Raw genomic sequence first — 22,704 nt, 5'->3', positions numbered from 1 at the left:
GAACAAAGAGATAGATGGCAACAAGATTATATGAGGATCAATTCTTTTTTTTTGTCAATTCTTTTTTTATTATTATTATTAATTTTTATAATTATAACATATTTTTGACAGTACATATGCATAGGTAATTTTTTTTTACAACATTATACCTTGTACTCCCTTCTGTTCCAAAATTTTTCCCCTCCTTCCCTCCACCCCTTCCCCTAGATGGCAGGCATTCCCATACTTATTAAATATCTTATAGTATATCTTAGGTACAATATATATGTGCAGAACCGAATTTTGTTGTTGTTGTTGTTGTAAAGAAAGAATTATATTCGGAAGGTAAAAATAATCTGGGAAGAAAAAAAAAAAAAAAGCTCACAGTTTACACTCATTTCCCAGTGTTCCTTTTCTGGATATAGCTGATTCTGTCCATCATTGATCAATTGGAATTGGGTTAGCTCTTCTCTATGATGAAGATATCCACTTCCATCAGAATACGTCATGAGGATCAATTCTGATGGACGTGGCTCTTTTGAACAATTCAGGCCAGCTCCAATGATCGTGGGATGAAGAGAGCCATCTACACCCACAGAGAGGACTATGGGAACTAAAGGTGAATAACAAAATAACATTTTCACTCTTTTTGTTGTGGCTTACTTGAATTTTATTTTCTTTCTCACTTTTTTTTAAACTTTTGGTCTGATTTTTCTTGTGCAGAAAGATAATTGTATAAAATGCATGCCTATATTATATTTAACATATATTTACCATGTTTAACATATATTGGATTACATGCCATCTAGGAGAGGGATGGAGAAAGAGGGAAAATAGAAACACAAGGTTTTTCAATTGTCAATGTTGAAAATGATCCTTACAAATGTTAAAAAAAAAAAAAAAACTTCAATAAAAAAGTAAAAAAAAAAAAAATAAACTGCCACTTATATATGTAATTCAGGTTCAATTTTACAAAAACGTATCTTTAAAACTAATTCTATGACCACTATCAACTCAAATCTTATTGAGACTAATTACACATGTGGATACATTAAAGGCCTATCATTTCATTCGTGTAAAGGAAATGACTTTGGTGTTTGTACCTTTCCTATAATTTTGTAGATAACTTTCTAAGGTGTTACAAGGGTAACGTGAATTGCACATGATCAAAAATACATGTGTTGAAGTTTTGGAAGGGTAAATGTTGAAAACTATATTTGAATATGTTTTGAAAATTTAAAGCTATTTTTAAAAATAGAGAAGAATCAGAACCTAGATATTCTTCATCTAAAAATACCCTGGTGTTGGGAAAGATTGAAGACAAAAGGAAAAGGGGGTAGCAGATTATTAGATGGATAAAAAAGTGTCATGTAAACAATTAGTATAAATTTGGACAAACTTTGAGAGATAATAGAAGACAGAAGAGCATTAGTATGATGTAGGCCACGGCACCAAGTTAGACATCCTGAATAACTGAATAACCACAAACAACAATTCTTGATTTCTAATTCAACACTCTATTCACTATGGCATACCACTTTATTAATAAGTCCATTGCATGTTAATATTATATAAATTTATCAATCATGTTTCTGTCAAATATAGTCATGTAAGACTATTCAATAAAGCAATAACATCAACATTTTCCAACCCAGTTTCATTGTAAATGATGATGTTCAAAAAGACACAAGTCAATAATCATCTGGTTTGATAAATCCCAAGAGTCTAGCATTTGCTATAAGAACTTACTATTTGTCAAAAAGAGTTTGGAAAATCGGAAAATAGAATGGCAGAAAGTAGGCATTGACCAACATCTAATATCCTATACCAAGAAAAAAAAATCAAAATGGGTTCATGATTTAGATATAAAAGGTGATACTATAAACAAATTAGGAGAACAAGGGATAGTCTACCTCTCAGATTTGTGGAGAATGAAAGAATTGATGGCCAAAGAAAAACTAAAGGATACTAAGAAATGTAAAATAGACAATTTAAATTATATTAAATTTTTAAAGTTTTGTTCAAACAAAACCAAGATTAGAAGAAAAGCAGAAAACTGGAAAATTGTTTTTACATTTTTACATCTTACATCATCAGGGTTCTCATAAAGGCCTTATTTCTTTAAAAAATAGAGAATTTATTTTATGTTTATATTTATAAGAATTTATAAGAATTTTTTGATTCTACAATTGATAAATGGTCAAAGGATATGAACAGATAATTTTCAGATGAAGAAATTAAAACTATTTCTAGCCATATGAAAAAATGCTCTAAATCACTCTTGATTAAAGAAATGCAAATTAAAACAACTCTGGATTATCACTTCCCACCCCTCAGATTGGGTAAAATGACAGGAAAAGAGTGATAAAAGAGGGGATGTGGGAAACCTGGACTTTAATACATTTTGGTGGAACTGATCTAACCATTCTGAAGAACAACTTGAAACTATGCCCAAAAGGCTATCAAACTGTGCATATCATTTGATCCAGTATTGTACTGGGTCTGTATTCCAAAGAGATCATTACAAAAGGAAAGAGGCCCACATGTATTAAAATGTTTATAGCAGCCTTTTTTCCAGTGGCAAGGAACTGGAAACTGAGTAGATGTCCATCACTTAGGGAATGGCTGAATAAATTAAAGTATATGAATGCAATGTAATATTTTTGAGCTATAAGAACTGATCAGCAGGCTGATTTCAGAAAGACCTGGAGAGACTTATCTGAACTGATGCTACGTGAAGTAAGTGGAACTAAGACTAAGAGAACATTGTATACAGCAACAACAAGATTATGTGATGATCAATTGTGAAGGACTTGCCTCTTTTCAACAATGAGAGTGATTCAGGCTAACTCCAATACACTTGTGATGAAGAGAGCCTTCTGCATCCAGAGAGAACTATGGGGATTGAATGCAGATCACAACACAGTATTTTCACCTGTTTTGTTGTTTTTGTTTGCTTGATTGTTTTTTTCTTTCTCATTTTTTTCCTCTTTTGATCTGATTTTTCTTGTGCAGAATAATAAATGTGGAAATATATTTAGAAGAATTGTACATGTTTAACCTATATTGGATTTCTTGCCTCTAGAGAAGTGTGTGTGTGGGGAGAGAGAGAGAGAAAGAGAGAGAGAGAGAGAGAGAGAGAGAGAGAGAGAGAGAGAGAGAGAGAGAGAGAGAGAGAGAGAGAGAGAGAAATTGGAATACAAGGTTTGGAAGGGTGAATATTGAAAACTATTTTTGCATATATTTTGAAAAATAAAAAGCTATTGGTATAAAAATTAAAAGACACAAGTCAGAGTAAATTTCTTCCTGTTCCCTGAAAATATCCCAAGTACACATTCACAAATATCTTTATCATAAACCCGTAGCTTTACCTTAACATCAGGATCTGCAAAAACAACCACTTGAGTGCCATTCATTATGCTGGTGGTAGTAAATGAAAGGGTTTTTTCAGCTCCATTTAAGGTAACAGCAATTTGGGTCTTCCATCACTGGTGATGATTCTCCATAAGTCCCACCTTTTCTTTACTTTAAACCTCTGAGTGGAGACATATACATATGAAGGAGGAAGACCTTCTGGGAAAACATTGCTGAAGAAAAACACACACACAAACACACAATGACTCAGTGAATTTTAAATTCCAACAGTTATCTAGGACTAGACAAAATCAAGATTGATAGACACCAATCACCTTGTGAGCTCTGATAAATCAACTTGTGATGTTATTTCATATGCTTTTGTCTTAGTTGGTGAAAGTGGAATCCTTTTCTTTACTTTCTTCTTTACACCCAACCCTAAAAGAATGTCAAATCCCTTCTCATCCCGGGCTGCCACTGGAATTCGTGTTGGACAAACAGATTCTAAAAAGCAAGAGGAAAAACAACAACGGGCTAATTGAACATGTACACACTTCAAGTACAAACAAACTACATGTAGAAAACACCAGAGAATGCACAATATCAATCAACCAACAGCTTTAATTTGAATATCTACTATATTTTGGGTACTCTACTAGGCACTAGAAAAACCAAGGCAAAACTAAGGCAATCCCTTTTTTTTCTGAGAACTTATATAATATTAGGTAAAAAGTCTCAATAATATCTTAAAACCCATATAGCTGCTATTGGGAAACAGCAGAAATAAGTAACTACATATTTGATAGAGCTGCTTAAAAGTTGGAAAGAGGAACATAGGAACCAAAGAGGAGAGGAAGGAGGGGGAGATAGAAGAGATGACTAAAGAGAGTAGGCAGAGGGGAAAGAGGAGAGTTTATATAATGCCTTAGATTTAAGAAGAGCATGGCATAGTTGAAAGAACATAGCAAAGATCCTTAGAAAATCTGGGCCTTTATGCCAGTTCTGTCACTAAGTAGCTATGCATTCCTGAGCACTGAGCCTCTTGGGTCTCAACTGCCTCATCTACAAAATGAGTGGTTTGGACAACTTTGTCTACAAAGTGCCTTCCAATTCTAACATTCTTTTTTCTATGGATTATAAGCAAGGGGATATGACTTCCTTTAAGGTCCTCTCTAAATCTAGGCATCTGTTTTATAGCTTAAATCTCACATGTTTTATTCTCTTAGGATAAAAAAGAAAACCACCATTGAATCTGGGAGCTTTGAGTTTCATTTGGCCACAATGAAGTTTTACAACTTTGCTATATATTCTAGAAATAAGGCAAAAATTACTCCCCAAGAAGAGTCATTAATGTTAACATCACAACCTTCTATTTAGCAATAAAGACATAAAGTACTTTAAACTTTCCTGGAAAACCAATACTTTAAAATTATGTGGAAAATTTTATACAGATGAAATACTATAAAACATTTTTATTAGACCAGTGATTTAATCCCTATAAGGAGCTCCCAGTGAAGAATTCCCTGAACCTACTCTTAACAATATAACCTTAAAAAGATTCTTGGGAAAGTAAGAAGATAAGTAACTTGCCTCAGGCCACACAGCCAGTTATTTATCAGAGGGAGAATTGGAAGCCAGCTCTAAGCCAAGTTGCTTTTCATCAATAAATCTACACTTATTGATGGTCTCTAAGTCAAATCATTAAGTATTTATTAGATACTTGAGGTACTATGCTAAGTAAGCACTGGGAATAGAGATACAAATAAAAAAATAGTTTCTGTCCTCATAGAACTTACATTCTAATAAAGGAAGATAATGCATGGAAGGAATATGAAAAACTAGAGGGAGAGAAGAAGAAATGAAGGTACCCAGGAAAAGTCCAAAGTTGTGTGTATAGCCTGCAGAGAAATGAAGAAATAGATGGCATGGCATCCTCCATAAAATGGAAGTCCTGGAAGGAACTGACTAATGAGAGGGAAAAAAAATAGATTCAGAGGGCACTCCAATGTGTGAAGTCCAGGGGTAAAGTAAGCTTCCAAGAAGAGCTTTTTATTACACTGTGGACAAAATCCAGAAAATTAGGAATGCCAACCATCAACCAAAAGAAAACTGAGGCCTAAAGATGTCCCTGCTTGCTCTTAACTTTATTATGCAAGCCAATAATCAATCTCTTCTAAGGATCTCATTAAGAAACATAAATCAAGTATTCTAAGTCTTTTGTTTGTTCTTTGACAAAATGTTTTTAAATGATTTGGACATATGATTTCATCAATGTAGAGAATAGACTATTGAAATCCTTCTATTGATGCAATATATCTGCAAGTAATACTCTTAGCAAGTTGGCTGGAGCATCGACAAGTTAAATGACTTGTCAATGATCATGTATATATTGCCTCAAGGTGACTACCAACCTGATGTAATTTGACAAAAGTAAATATAGTGCAAGTTAGAAAACTAAGGGCAAAAAAAAGCATTGAAAACCTTGGAAATGAGATAAAAGAGAGATATGTATTCAATCATTCAAATTTTATTTATATTTGTTTTATATTAAATTAACTTAATTTTATATTAAAATTTATATTTGTTCCAACTGATATTTCTTTTTCTAATATCTCTTATTGTTGTTGTTCATCATTCAGTCATGTCTAATTGTTCATTACGTTATGGATCATGGCATATCTAATATTATTCAATATTATCTATATTTTCTTTGCAAATGATATTGACTTGCTTGCCATTTTATTTTCCAGTGTATTAAAGAGAACAAAGGTTAAATGACTTGCCCAGAGTCACATGATTAAATAAATGTTTGAAGCCAGATTTAGTCTTCCTTAATCCAGTCCCAGTGCTCTATCCCTAAGCCACCTAGCTGCTAATATCTCTTAGAGCCTGTTTATTTCAATGATACAACTACATATTAGCATTAAAGAATATATTTTCTTTCAAAATTTGAAATCTCATTTTGAATTCATAACACTACTTGTAGAGAAAAGGAAAAGTGAACACAGGCACCATCTTCTGGCACCAATCTGAAGCCAACATACATTTCCCCTGCAGCCCAGAGTAGGCAATAGTCATGGATCTGGCTTACTCTATTTCTTTATCATCATATAACATTGTCTCAGAAACACTAAGTATACTCATATAATGCACTTTTCATTTTAGTTTAAGAGTATTTCAGTGTGTTTTGGTTCATGGCTGCCAAGTAAACGAAAAAGCTTCCCCCCCCCCCCCACTTAAAAGGCTTTTGCCAAAATTCAGAATGCATCTCTCAAATATAAACTGGGCCAGAGACTGAACAAGGGCCTATCAGATATAATCGACATTCTTGTAGGAACTGATTTGTTACTTCTCCAATTCAGTTCATAATCCTGCAAATCAAACCTCTCACTCAAGGAAAGAGGGGGTGCAGATGAGCACAGGCAGCTTTCCAGAAAATTGGCAGCAAGTCCCAGTTCAGCATACCAGCAAGAGATTCTGAGCCCTAGGGTCATGGAATGGTTAAATGCTAAGACCAGGAATCACATGCCTTTGCATAGCTAGGGAAACTGAGAAACTCTAGTTCTGGAAAGTACTACATGATTCAGTAGAATCCCAGGCAAAGAGACATATTGAAGTAGACAAATCTCCCAGTGCTTCTGCACAGTTATGGGCAAAAAGGCATCCTTCAAAGACTAGCATGTGCTTCTTCAGTCTGAGGCAAATAGGAATCATTCAATGGCTAGACAGCCAAGTGCTTCAGCATAGCTCTGTGCAAACAATCTCCAGTGGCCAGAGTATTAAATGCTTCAGTGTAACCCCCAAAAAAACACAGAAACACACCAATAGGTCTCAGCACACATCAGACATCATGAATAGGACTCCAACTTAGAATCAGGTAAGCTTCCAGATGCCTACAGACTCCAACACTGCCATCTCCAAATATACTCTGTTAGCACAACCATAAATGAGGGTCCCCCATGGACCTAAGGGCAATTTCAGCACAGCACCAGGTAAACTGCTAGGGCCTATAATCACTGAAAAAAAGGACCCTTTGATGGTACTCCTATCAACTAGGAAGCAGAGCACAAATTTAAAAGAAAGGAAAAAGGCATACCTTTGCTTCTCCTTCCCCCTTTTTTGTAAATTCAATATAGGCATACATATTTATACAACTATCTTGCTGCACAAGAAAAAATCATATCAAAAAGAAAAAAGTGAGAAAGAAAATAAAATTCAAGCAAATAACAATAAAAGAAGTAAAAATGTTATGTTATGATCCACACTCAGTTCCCACAGTCCTTTCTTTGGGTGTAGATGGCTCTCATCATCACAAGATCATCTCATTATTGAGAAGAGCCACTTCCATCAGAATTGATCATTGTATAATCGTGCTGTTGCCTTGTACGATGATCTCCTGATTCTACTCATTTCACTTAACCTCAGTTCATGTAAGTCTCTCCAAGCCTCTCTGAGATCATCCTGCTGATCATTTTTTATAGAACGATAATATCCTAGAACATTCATATACTACAACTTATAGAGCCATTCTCCAATTGATGGGCATCCACTCAGTTTCCAGTTTCTAGCCACTACAAAAAGGGCTGCCACAAACATTTTTTACATGTGGGTCCCATTCTCTCCTTTAAGATCTCTTTGAGATATAAGCCGAGGAGAAACACTGCACTTTCTCTTTTAAAATGAGAAGAAAAAAAACACAACAAAAAAACAGCAAAAAAAAAAAAAAAAAAAAAAAAAAAAAACCCAGACTCTGACCATAGAAAGTTACTATCGTAATGAGGAAGACAAAGACACAAGCTCAGAAGAAGATATAAATGGGAAGTGGTTTCAAGACCAGAAAGAACTCACAGAAGATCTCCAAAAAGAGCTTTAAAATCACATAAGAGAGGTAGAAGAGAAATTGGAAAAAGAAATGAGCATGATGCAGAAGTGTTTGAAAAACCTTAGAAAACTGCTGAAAAATAGAACTGGCCAAGTGGAATAGAAGGTACAGAAATCCACTGAAGAAAACAACTCCTTGAGATTTACATGAACTGATGCTGAGTGAAATGAGCACAACTGGGAAATCATTATATACTTCAATAACAATACTGTATGATGATCAATTGTGATGGACATGGCCCTCTTCAACAATGAGATAAACCAAATCAGTTCCAATAATGCAGTAATGAATAGAACCAGCTACACCCAGCAAAAGAACTCTGGGAAATGAATATGAACCACTACATAGAATTCCCAATCCTTCTATTTTTGTCTGCCTGCATTTTTTATTTCCTTCAGAGGTTAATTGTATATTATTTCAAAGTCTGATTCTTCTTGTGCAGCAAAATAACTGTATGGTCATGTATACATATATTGTATTTAACATATATATTTAACATATATTGGTCTACCTGCCATCTGGGGGAGGGGGAAAAATGGCCAAATGGGGGGAAAAAACACAAGAGCTAACAGAGGAAAACAATACCTTAAAAGTGAGAATTGGGCAATTGGTAACTAATGATTCTAGGATACAACAAGAATGAATCAAACAATTTTTTTTTAATGGAAAAAAAGAAGAAATTGTAAAGAACCTCATGGGAAAAAACAACCAAGATGGAAAACAGATACAGGAGAGGTAATTTAAGAATTACTAAACTACCCGAAAGCCATAACAAAAGAAAGAGGTGGCAGCACTTTTCAAGAAATTATCAAGGAAAACTGTCCTGACATCCTGGAACCAAAGGGCAAAATAGTCACTGAAAGAATCCACTGATCAGCTCAGGAAAGAGAATACAAAAAAAATAATAATAATAAATAAAAAAGATGTAAGGAACAACGGCCAAATTTCAGAACTATCAAGCCAAGGAAAAATACTGCAAGTGACCAGGAAGAAACAACTCAATTATTATCCTATAAGAAACAATCAGAAGGATGTTTCAGAAAGGCCTGGAGAGATTTACAGGAACTGACATTAAATGAAATGAATAACCAAGAGAACATTGTACACAGAAGCAAGAGTATATGATGATCAATTCTGATGGACTTGGCTCTTTTCAATAATGAGGTGCTTGAGGCATTCTTGTGAGGAAGAGAGTCATCTGCACCCAGAGAGAGGACTGTAGTAACTGATTGTGGATCACACCATATTATTTTCACTTGTTTGTTACAGTTTGCTTGCATTTTTTTCCTCACTTTTTTTTCCTTTTTGATCTGATTTTTTTGTGCAGCATGATAATTATGAAAATAAGTATGGAAGAACTGCACAAGTTTAACACATGTTGGATTACTTGCTATCTTGGGGAGGGAGTAGTGAAAGGAGAAAAAATGAAAAAAATTGGGAACGCAAGGTTTTGTAAGGATGAATGTTGAAAATTATCTATGCATATGTTTTGAAAACAAAAATATTTTTCAAAAAAAGAAACAATTCAACTATCAAGAGTCATAATAAGATTTACACAGGACTTGGCAACCCCAACATTAAAGAACCAGAGGTCATGGACCATAATATTCCAGAAAGCAAAAGAGCTAGGACTACAACCAAGGATCAGTTACCCTGCAAAATTAAGCAAAATACATCAAGGGAGGAAATGGTCATTCAATGAAATAGAAAGATGTCAGTTTTTCATAAGAAGAACACCACACTAACCCAAAAATTTAACCCCCAATATCAAAACTCAAGAGAAGTATAAACAGATAAAAAGGGAAAAGAAAGAATAAGGGATTCAATAGAGCTAAATGGTTTTCATACCTAATAGGAAAATGATATTTACAAGTCTTTAAAAATGTATCACTAATAGTAAAGTTAGAAAGAACATACATAGAGAGAGGTTACAGATATAAGGTAAATTTGAGGGACTAACAAAAAATTAAAAATGAAGAAGAAAAGTACACTGGGTACAGAGGAAAAGGAGATGTAGAATGGCATAAATTACTCTCCATGAAGAGGCATGAAAGACTTATTGTAGTGGAAGGAAGATGGGGGGGAGGCAATGAGTATCACTTGAAATTTACTAACATCAATCTTGGCTCAAAGAACCAGGTAGTTAAATACAGAAAAATGTTTTATCCAACAGAAAGTAGATGGAGAGAAGACTAAGTAAAGAAGAGGGGTGACAGGAATTGACAGAAGAGAGGGCAGATAGGAATATAGTACAAGCTAAACACTGGTGAGGAAGAAAAAGGAGAAAGGAGAGGACAAAAAGAGGAAGGAATGGACAGATGGAAATACACAATTAATATTCATAACTACAAATAGGAATAGGAAAATTCTGCCATAAATTGAAAGCAGATAGCAGAGTGGAGTAAAAAGCCAGAATCCTAAAACAATATATTTATAAGAATCACACTTGAAGCAGAAATACACACAGTCAAAGTAAGAAACTGGAGCAGAATCTCTGTAATACTTCAGCTGAAAAAAAAATGGGGAGAGGAGAGCAAACCTGATCTCAAACAATGTAAAAGCAAAACTAGACCTAAATTAAAAGAGATAAGGACAGAAACTATATCTTGCTAAAAAAAAATACTAATATATATGCACAAAGTGGTAGAGAATTCAAATTCTTAAAGAAGTTGAAGTGAATTACAGAAAGAAATAGAAAACTTATAACAGTGGGGAATCTCAACCATCACCTCTCAGAACTCAATAAATTCAACCATAATACAAACAAGAAAGAAATTACAGAGATAAATAGAATATTAGAAAAGTTAGATAAGAGAGTGCTTTGGAGAAAATTTAGTGGGAACAGCACATGATACCCACATAAAAGTAGACCACTAAAAGTCACTAAAAACATCAAAATCAAATACAAAAAAGCAGAAATAGTAAATGTATTCTTTTCAGATGATAATGCAAAAAATGCATTCAAAAAGGAGAGGAAAGAGATTAAAATTTAATTCTAAACTAAACAATCTAATCTTAAAAAATTAGTGAGTTACAGAACAAATCATACAATCAATAATTTCATTAAAGAGAACAACAAAAGAGACAATATATTGAAACTTATGGGAGACTTCCAAAGTAGTATTAAAGGGAAAATTTATTATCTAAATTCGTACATCAACTAAATGAAAAAAGAACAAAAATTGGGCATGCAAACCCCCCAAAAATAAAAAAGAAGAAATCAAAAATCCCTAGTTGAATACCAAATTTGAAATCCTGAAAATATAAAGTGAAATTAATAAAATTGAAAGGAAAAATATTGAGTTATTAAATAAATCTAAGAGCTGCTTTTATGAAAAAAAAAAGAATAAGATAAGCCATTTGTTAATTTGATTTTCTTTAAAAAAGAAGAAAATAAAGTATCCACTATCAAAAAATGGAAAAGGTAAAAATCTCCAGTAACAAAGTCAAAATCAGGAAATATTTTGCTCAATTTCATGCTAATAAATCTGACAATCTGAACAAAATCTATGAATATGAAAATATAAATTATCTAAATTAACAGATAGATCTTTGATTTTATGTTAATTTCGGTGTAAGTAGAAGTGCTTTCTAATTTCTCAAAAGAATCCAGGCAATTCTTTTAATTCATTATTCAACTGTATTGTCTGTTTCAATATGCAAACTTTTTGATAAGCTCTACAGGCTTGTTAACACATTCAGATTTCTGTGGAAATCTAAATAGTAAACTTTTTTTTTTCCACCAATGTAATTTGTCATTGATGGAAAGGTGAAGCTTTAAGTATATCATTAAGTCATTTAATTATCTTGTGATTATTTTCTGTCTTGGAGCAAGACAGGTAATAATAATAATAAGTGATTTGTCTCAAAAGTGATAAAAGGAGTAATGAATTAACCTTTGGAAAAATGATTTGAAATATATTTCTCAGTCTCTATTAAAGGAAATACTATTATTGCCATGATTCTCTCCAAAATGTACAATATGATAACATTTTTCTCATGTAACACACTTTAAGATAGCTTTAATTAAATTTAATTGACTTTAATTAAAATATCGATTTAGTTAAAATCATTCTTCTATCCCACAAAAAATAATATTTAATGTTTTGGATGCCATCACGTTTTTCATTATTAAGATGTTAAATGCATAGTATATTAGCATTACTTTTTTCATCTGAATCCAAAGAAGTATGAATGTTTGGTTTAAAATTACATCTTTACACCCACAACTTTATAAAAAAATACTGGAAAGAGACTCACATTTTCAAAATCATTCCAAGAATATTTAATTATGAAACTAGAAAGAAGATTAGGAAGAGGACAGATGAAAAAAATTGAAGAAGAATTTTTAAGAAACTCATTTCCTTAAAAGACAGTGGAATTATTATATTTATTTTCTAATGTCAGTCTGTGATGTGCTATGAGAAAATAGAAGTGGCACCAGAGAAAGATATTAGTTCTATGGTGTCATTTATACAAAGATAAAATGAAATAAAGATAAAGATAAAATAGTGCTAAGAACAATATATTTTTCAGATTATCTACAAATATTAAACAACTAAAAGTCCCCATCCAAGATAATTGCCTACAAATCAAGTTGGCAAAGACTGTAAGAACTAACCTACATACATAAACTCTTCAGAAATGAAACCAAAAGACATAATAAAATTGTAATTAATGAGAAATATGATGCAAATATGATAAAGTTGGTTTATCTCCCTAAAAGTAACCAGGAATATCATTTGTTTATCTTACTTTAAAGTAATAATGATGAACATAAGTTAAAAAAAAGATTACCCATAAAGATGATCTGGTCTATTTTTATAACAAAAATAATTTACCAAGAATGAAAATAAGATATGAGTTCCATTCTTTCACTTAAATTCCAGTCCTCCAACACAAACTGCATTTTGAAAATTATGAACTGAATTTCCTAGACATGTCAGTGTCTTCCTTGACACTATAATCCAATCTCTATATAATTAACAGTTGCTAGATCTTATAATTTCTATCTTTATAAAATCTCTCAATATATTCTTTTTTCTTCACTCATAATGCCACCCTTCTAGATCAGGCCTCCATCATCTCTCAACTGGTCTTTATCACCTTCTAAAATAAGTTTTAAACTACTAACTCCACAGACAGAGCCACAGAGAGAATCATGCATGATTTAGTAGCCACCATAAAACAGTAGAGAATTTATAATAGTAATCCAGAAGGCAAAGAATACAAGTTTATAACTAAGAATAACATATTTAGTAAAATAGAATATTAATTTTCCAGCAGAAAAAATAAATCTTTAACAAAATAGAGGACTTCCAAACATTTCTGATGAAAAGACTAAAGCTACAGAAAAATATTGAAGTTCAAATAAAAAAAATAGAGATGTATAAAAAGATAAACAGAAACGAAAATTGATTAAAATCTAAACAAGGATACACTACTTATATTCAAATCAATAAAATGATAGATGTGTTTCCTATGAACACTATAACATCAGATTTCATGAAGATTGTCCAATTAGACAAAGCCTGGCAGTGGTTCTGTTATGACTCAATGACTTTAAGTTGTACAAGTAGCTATCTATAGAAACATGGAGAGGAGGAAGTAGGGGGACTGGCTGTCACTTGAATCCCACTCTTATCTAGATTGATCAGCAGAAGAGGTAACATACATATACACACATTTATAGAGTATATATATATATATATATATATATATATATATATATACATACACACATATATATATAACATATATGTGTGTATATATGTAGATGTGTATGTGTATATGGACATATCCATATACACATACACATCTACATACATACAGAGTTGAATGCAGAAAGCCATTTCTTTCAATGGGAAAAATAGGCAAGAAAGGGGGAAAGGGGGAGGAGAATTGAAGAAAGGAAAGAAAAGGAATGGATTAATCCTAAGCAAAATAAATTTCTAAGAATATGTAAAAGTATGCTTGACATTTTAAGATGACAAAGAATGTGAATTTAAGATAGTATACATAAATTGGGGAATGGTTAAACATGTTATGGTACATAAATGTGATAGAATACTATTATGACAAATATCAGTGTAGCCAGAAGACTAATAAAGAAACATGCTACCCACTTCCTGATAAGAAGATGAAGGCCTCAGAATGTAGAATGAAACAATTTCTTATGGACAATAGCACATATGAAAATGTGTTTTGATTGACTTTACATTTTTGTAATAGGTTTTTTTTACTTGTGTTGTCAATTGAGATAGGAGACTGACAAGATAAATATTGGTTGATTTCAAAAAGGTTTTTTGGTTTTTTTTTTAACCATTAACTTAGGTATAGAAAAGTCATCCAGTCTAATGTGACCTGATTTTATAGATCAAGAAACTGAGGCCCAGGAATGTCAAATAACTTGCCTTAGGTCACAGGAGAAATAAGCATCAGAGAGAGGTTATAAATTCAGATCCTCAGACTATATAGTCATTGCTTTCTTCCATTGTACCACACTTCTTTGTAGATGACCTGGGAAATGAACTATCATATCATTTTGTTTCTCTGAAAAATTTTTTTCTAAGTCTCACAGAACTGACTTAAAATATCTTTTTGGAATCTACCCAACTAACAAATTGGGAGTGCCTGTATATTAAAGCTTTCAAATAGATTTATCTGTTACTTCACAGGAAAAGGTCAACTCAGAGTCACCAAGACAGAAACATGTTTGAAAATAAATGCCAAGGAATGTATGAATCTCAAGAATTTCTGCTAAATTATTTTTTAGTACAAGACAAATGAGTAGAAATAAATTTCATTTTCTTCTTTTCTCTTTCAGGTTGATCTCACTAGCTCCCATGGGTTCAATTGTCACCTCTATGTGAATAGCTCATAGAGCAAGTCCATATCTCTTTCCTGAATTCTGGCTTCACATCACTTTTACTGCTCATTGGACATCTTCCCCTAGATATCCTACAGCCATCTAAAAGTCAATATTTCCCAAACTCATTATCTTACCCTGAAAAATCTACCTACTTTCCCATTTCTTTTGAAATTCTTCTATTCACCCAAGTTCACATCTTAGAAGTCATTCTCAACTATTCTTTCTCTCTTATCTTTCATGTGCAATCACTTACCAAAGTGTCAAGCTTAATTCCACAAGAGTTCTTTTATCCCTTTTTCTCTCATTTAACATACAACTACTTTAGTTCAGGTCTTCATCATCTCTTTCAGGGATACCTGCAATAGGCTCCTATTTGATTTCCCTACCTCCAGTCCCTTTCTCTATTATCCATCCTGAAAAACATTTTCCTGAAACACATATCTAACCATTTAACTCCCTACTCAAGAAGAATGAATGGCTTCATATTATGGAATGTAGGATAAGACATAAACTATTTTGTTTGGTATGTAAAACTCTTCATAATCTAGTACTGTCTTTCTAGACTGGCTGCATTCCATTACCTCTCCCTTATCTCATTCCCTACTCCTTACTTTCCAAAACTTGCTCTGTTCTTCAACTTACTGTATGTAAAATTATGTCTCCTGGCTCTTTGTTTATGCCCAAGTAGCCCCTTATACTTGGAATACTTTTTTTTCCTCCTCATTTCTCGTCTTGTAAAATCCTCAGCTTCATTCAAAATATAATTTACATTAGGTCTCTTACATTAGGTCTTTCTTATATCCCCAGTCTCTTCAATTATTTATATTCTTCACTACCAATATTCCCCTCAGGAAATTGTTGCACATACTTTGTACATATTTTGCACTTACCTATTTAATGTATTGCTTTAGGCTTTTTAAGGTACCATATAGACCTGATCTCATTTCATCACTTCAACAATTCTGGAAATTATGTAATGCCACCTGCTATTAACATAAAACACATAAAATTTCTCCACAGGATACTTTCTTTTAAGTGTGGAGCTCCTGTAGAAATACAAAGTACTATGCACATAAAAGAGTATACAGTTACTTTTTAAGAGTACCACTATAATGAAAAATGAGGAACTAGATAAATTTAAATCACTTTTGTACTCTTTAAATAATTAATATATTATTTAGGCATTATATAACTGCTTTTCCCACTTTCCTTACCCACCCATCATGTTTTTCCTACCTAGTTAGATACTTTGTTATTTTGTTCAATATCTGAGTCTCTTTTTACTATTGATACATTTCTAGATTTCATTATCCTGTACAATAAATTGTTGAACTTTGAATTCAGTTTGTTTATAGCTATGAAATACTTTGCCTTACGTGGGCTGGAATATAAAATTTCATTCAGAATGAAATGAATAATTTTGAAATTGTACTTTAGGTAACAAACATTAAATTAACACCTATTTTGTGCCAAATATAGTGCTATACCTTGAGGGAAATAAGAAAGAACCAAAAATAAAGCAACCCTCAAAATAATTACCTTTTCCTTCTATATGCCTACCCATCACATTGATTTTGTTATTGTTTTTTAGGGGGGTTTTTTGGCTTTTGTTTTTCTTCCTGGTTAATTAGAGCTCTTATTGGTATATTTTGAATTTTCACCTCTTTCTGATCTTAATGAATCAAAAGATCCTGCAATCCTGTAAGAATGATGATGTTTACAAACTAACCTTACAAGAAAAAATAATTCTAGAAGTAACATAATAATAATAAATATTCTGACAAAATTTTACTTTATTTAGATTTTTAATGCAAATTAAAATTCAAGCAAGAACTTTTAAAGTAATGAGAGTATGCCTATATACCACACTTGGATTTCAAATATTCTAATAATGACAATGAAAATTAAGAATATGTGAACTATATTGAACACTGCACCGTTTCCAATATAATCTTTTTTGATAATTGAAAAGGAATGTCTTCATCTATTAATTGAGATTTCTGAATGACAGAGTGCCTAATGAATCAGTTGTTTTGTTTTGTTTTTCCCATAAGAAAGAAAAATCTAAACAATAAAAATAACTGTTGTTTATATACAAATTCTGTCTTTGGAAAAGTGGTAAAGGGTACTAGAAAAATCAGTAATTAGATAGCAGGTATTATCTACATTAGTTTCTTGGGTTAAAAAAAAAAAAGTAAACCAGGATAGCATCATGGATATAAAACTGGCCTTGGAATAAGAATACTTGGTTTCCAACTCCTACCTCTACAAATACTGACCTAGACAAGTTATTTACACTCTCCATGTTCTAGGAAACGGTGTAAAACTTCAGAGAATAAGCCAATCTAATTCTACCAGTGGTAGAATAAACTCCCTCACTGGAAGTTTCTTATATCAATTAAATCACAAGTCTAATCTCCATCTTTATTCACACATAGTCATAAAAGTTTCAGATTGTATGTTTTTTAAAAAGACATGTCCTGGCTTTTACCCCCAATCCTTTGTTCCCCTGTGGAAGAACAACACCTGCTTGATGATACAGCTGCATCTAAGTCCCATTATAGCTTTTGGCAACAATTGCTCCCAGGAGTACTGCCTGACTCAAGGCCCAAGTTGTTTGGCTTTTTCTTGATGTAGCTTCATATAGAAAAGGAGAAACATCCAACCATTAAAGGGGACTGCAAAATTAAATACACTCTTTCTGTTCCTCTATTCAAATCTTTTTTAATCAAATGAAAAAAATGTAATGTGAGGAATATACTTCATAATCACAGAATGTAAATACAAAATTTCTCTTGTATAATGGAGAAAACACTGATTAAATTATTGGAATTTTAACTATACAAGACATTTTTATGCCAATTTCCAATCCATCTGTCCTCAACACCCCATGAAGTTATTTAGGACTTTGGAAATGAAACAGAATGAAATGCAATAAACTGAGAGAAGGTTTCATGTAGTTAAAGGAGAATAAACATTGTAGCGGCACTTTCAGTCTGAAAAGAGGACGTCTGCTCAATTTCCAAATATCTATTTTAACAAAAACTTAAATTCATGCTAGACAGAATAATGATCAAGAAGTCCAATGAAAAAGTACAGTATGACTTCTTTCTTTCCAAAATACATAAAAAGTCAGACACAAATTTACTATGAAGACTCATTTTGCATGATTATGCTTATTCATTATAAGATTTTTCTTTCTACCATTTTTAATTTAAAGGAGGAAAGAATATTACAACTCTGATGATAATAATGGATGTTATTGAAACATATTTTCCTTTAAATACACAGAAATGTACAGAACAAGCATAAGCAGGTCAATTTTGAAATCATATCAGTTATTTTTAATCAAGTATTATGAAATAAGAATTCATAGGATAATCCTCTCTATTTTTAGCATTTTCCTATATTAATAGTTAGCATTTGTAACTGGAAAAAATGTATAAGAGTAGCCATAAGGACAAAGAATTTTTGATAATGGAGAAGAGAGGATTAGGAAAATTAATAGGAAGTGCTTCCTATTCTAAAGAGATTACAGGAGGAGAAGCTCTTTGATAGCTCTTTTGGTAGAACCCAAGGTTAACTGGAAATCCTGAGAAAACTGAAAGGAAATAGAAACAGTTTTTCAGTGGAAATTGACTAGGCCAATTTAAAAGATTTGAGTTCTAGTTCCAATTCTGCCTCGCCATTTCCTATTTGACCTTTAGCATATCATTTAAGTTTACTGTGTCAGGTGTTTCATCTTTAAAAAGAGAACTATTTTATAGATGAAGAGAATACAGCTTTTAGAACTATGCAAAATGAGAAAGAAATTAGAAAAGTATGAAGATTTTATAAAGTTCATATTAATTTGGAGTATGGGGTACAAAGATCAGCCTGAATAAACCACTTTGGACATTTTTTTCTGTGGGCCAGTGAGATTGCTCACACATTTTAGAAAAGTAGAGACAGGGTCCCTACCTAAAGCTCTATTTCTAACTTATCCTTCTCTGTCACTGGTAGTATCATTTGTAAAGTCCCATTTCTAGAGATTGGGGGGGATAGACATCATTGAAATTTACTTTCATGCCATGTGGAAGAACCATGAAGCTAGAAGGAACCTTAATACCATCTAATCCATAACAGTATGAAATATCAAACTATATTACAAAACAGCTATCATCAAAATTATTTTGAACAAGTTAAAAAATAGAAAAGTTGATGTTAGATCAATGAGGCATATAACCATAAGTAATCAAACATAATGGCATAGTCTTTGAACACAAACTAAACTTCTGGAAAATTGAAAAGTAGTTTGGCAGGAAAAAGTTTAGATGAGCCTATCATAATAAGTATTCCAATAAGCTGCTTAATAGATTCAGCATCATCATGTCTGAAATTGTTTCCCCCCTTATCTCTACCTCTTAGAAGCTCTGACTCCCTTCAATATTCAGATCAAGTGCCACTTTTATAAGTAGACTTTGACCAGTTCCCTTAATATGAGTGAATCTCTCTAAGATTAACTTTTATCTACTTAATTCATGATATGCATAAACCTATATATGTGTATGTGTGTGTGTATCTAATGTCTACTCCATTACATTACTCCATTTGCCTCTGTCTTTCTGTCTCTCTATGTCTCTCTTTCTGTCTGTCTCTGTCTGTTTCTATCTGCTCTCTCTGTGTCTCTAATTCTCTTTCTATCTTGCCCTCCTTCCTTTCTTCTCTCTCTACCCCTTCTTCCTTCCCTCCCTTTTTCTCTTTTTCACCTTTTCCTTCTTCCCTCTCTTCCCCTAAATCATTCATGAAACCATGTGGGGTTCTTTGGAATATGCTCCCTAGTTTTCTACATCCCTATAAAGACAAGCCATGAATCCCCACAAAGTTAATGAATAATGGGCCCCAGACTTTGCTACCACACTTATATAGGTTTTGTTTTGTTGGTCCTAGGTGGCTACACATGCCTGAACATTGGATAAGATTCATTATAGCAAAGGTAGAGGGGGAATCATTTCTTTCCAACATATCCCTGTGTTTCATGCCAACAAATAACTGACTGTAATATCACTCGAGGGTAAATGATGAGTAATCAGAAGACAGGAAATGAGTCCCTCAGAAATCAGAGGGAGTTTAATAGAAAAAGAATATGAAGTGTTGAAAACAGTAGAGTTTCAGGAAGAGTGCATTGAGAGTAGGAAATGGCTGAAGTGGTTAGAGGAGAGGCAGAGTACTTAAAGTATAAGTTATAAATGGAATCAAAGAATAGTTTTATTTCTGCTTTTATATCCCTAATATCTACATAGTGCCTTATAACTAGTACATGCTGAAAATTGTTATAATAAAGCAAAAATTGATTGTATTAGGAAAAAAAAGTGACGGCACTATTTTTAATCAGACTCATGTAAATATATATATATATGTATATGTATATATATATATACATCTCTGATGATTGGCAGTCTTTTATATGGTTGTCAAATTGTTCAAATATTACTGTTTGGGAATTTCTGCCAGTCATATGCAGAGACATAATTGTCATTTTTTTTCTCCTAAAATAAGGGAATGTATGTCAGGGAGGGGAAAAGGTGAAACTTGCTATTTTAATTAATTATTGTTGCTAATTGAATAATAGCCTCAGTAGTCTATGAGGTGCTACTAGCAACTTCTAAATTTTGATACTTCAGAACAATGTTTTATCACTCTACTTTGTTGTGGCATTAGTAAGAGGATTTACGGAAAACATCAACTCTGCTGAATGAGTACTTATGCTTCTCTGTCACTGGTAGTATCATTTGTAAAATCCCATTTCTAGAGGCTAGGTGGGATAGACATCATTGAAATTTACTTTCATGCCATGTGGAAAAACCATGGAACTAGAAGGAATCTTAATACTATCTAATCCATAACAGTATGAAATACAAATATAAAGTAAATGAAGAGAAGCAAAAGGATGGAAAAGAAGAAACAATTTCATGCAGCAGAAGAACAATTCTAACTATTTTGTTGGAGAATTATTAAATTCTGTTGATTTGTTTATTTTGCAAATGACAACCTCAACAAAGCAGAAGAGGGATTTGTTTTGTTTTTGAATATAACCTCCCCCTATCTGCTTTCCCTTCTAATAATCCCCTCCTTCCAGGGAGTTATTTTTGCTGTTAATAGAAATGAATTAACACATTTTATGACTAAAATAACAAATATAGATCTGCAGTAAAATTCAGATTTTATGAAAATGAAAGGTAAGAAAGGCAAAAATCATATTATAGTGAAATTATATTTGGCATTCAAAACCTAAGAATAAAATGTTAAAAATTATTGTAAGTCAAAAGTGCAGTGATTTAACCATAATGTATGATTACAGTTAGAGTTTATAGGAATAGCTAGAAGTAAAATTTACTGTAAGCACATAATATGACTGTTAAATGTGATTTCCCCTCACAAATTTTGGAGTTTAGATAGAAATGAGCTGTTTATGAAAATATTTTACTGAAGCTAGAACCAAGATAGCAAATTATGGATTGCTCATCTCAACTGTATATATAACTAAAAGAAAACATTAAAATATTTTTAACCATCAAATATCATAGTCAAAAGCAGGATAGAATTGAGATTAAATTCACTTCAAAAGCAATGCCTAAAGGCAAGTCAAAACAGATATTTTATATTTTCCAAAGAAAGCTTAAGACTTACCTTCACAAAGTTTTTGTTTTATTACTTCTCTTATTTTGGAAATTGCAATGTAATCTTCCACATAAAAAACATAGGTCGATGAAGGCTTATTGGCAATTGCTCTAAGTTCAGCATCTTCAGTTTCTGAACCAACACCAATGGCAAACAAAGTTATGCGATTGTCTCTTGCAGCTTCTGCTGCATCTTTCACTTCATCTTGGGATTTGCCATCAGTAAGAACAACTGCTATTTTAGTTAGAAATCTTGGTGATTTAGCAAAAAGATGATCAAGGGCAAACTGAATAGCTTTTCCTGTCCTTGTGTTCCCACCCAAGTAATGAAGAGATTCCATTGCTTCCATTAAGTTCTCTCCAGAATTGTGGCTTCCCAGGGGAATCTCAAGTACAGGATAATCACTATACTGAACCACACCAACTTGAATAAATTTTGGTCCTATATCAAAATTATTTGATATATTTACAAGCCATTTTTTAACTATTTCAAAGTTTTCTGGGCCAACACTATAGGAACCATCTAAGATAAACACCAAGTCTGTTGGAGCTGTTCTGCAACCTAAAATGAAAAAAAAAAAAGAGAGAGAGAGAGAGAGAGAGAGAGAGAGAAAATTTACATGTATTATGTCAGTATCCAAAAACAACAACAAAAAAAAAGAAAGAAAAAAGAAAAATCAGATGATTTTAGAAATATCACAATATATAACAACACTTATAAAAATTCATACAATTGTGCTCTAATAATTGTGCTTGGAGGTAAGGGGATACTTGGTGGTTATTGAAAAGGATGGAAATAAACTGATAGCAAACCATATATAATAATGGCTTATGTGATGATTGCCTCAAGGAATGATTACACTACTATTTTAAAGGAGAAAGTACTTCATTGTTTCCTGGAATATTGTTGCAAAAGGATGAAGGGAAGAAGGAAGGAAGGAAGGAAGGAAGGAAGGAAA

General features: G+C 32.6%; 1 protein-coding gene across 1 annotated transcript in view; it reads right to left on the bottom strand.

The window, feature by feature from the left end:
- The window catches only part of COL21A1 (collagen type XXI alpha 1 chain), a 246,431-nt gene that overhangs the window by 140,901 nt on the left and 82,826 nt on the right, over positions 1 to 22,704 (bottom strand). Inside the window, 4 exon segments of the mRNA XM_074310626.1 lie at positions 3,351 to 3,454; positions 3,457 to 3,566; positions 3,669 to 3,837; positions 21,756 to 22,307. Coding sequence (XP_074166727.1) covers positions 3,351 to 3,454; positions 3,457 to 3,566; positions 3,669 to 3,837; positions 21,756 to 22,307 — 935 coding nt within the window.

The sequence above is a fragment of the Sminthopsis crassicaudata genome, chromosome 4 (genome assembly GCF_048593235.1).
Source record: "Sminthopsis crassicaudata isolate SCR6 chromosome 4, ASM4859323v1, whole genome shotgun sequence".
NCBI classification, from domain to species: Eukaryota; Metazoa; Chordata; class Mammalia; order Dasyuromorphia; family Dasyuridae; genus Sminthopsis; species Sminthopsis crassicaudata.
This window is presented reverse-complemented; position numbering and strand designations above follow the sequence as displayed.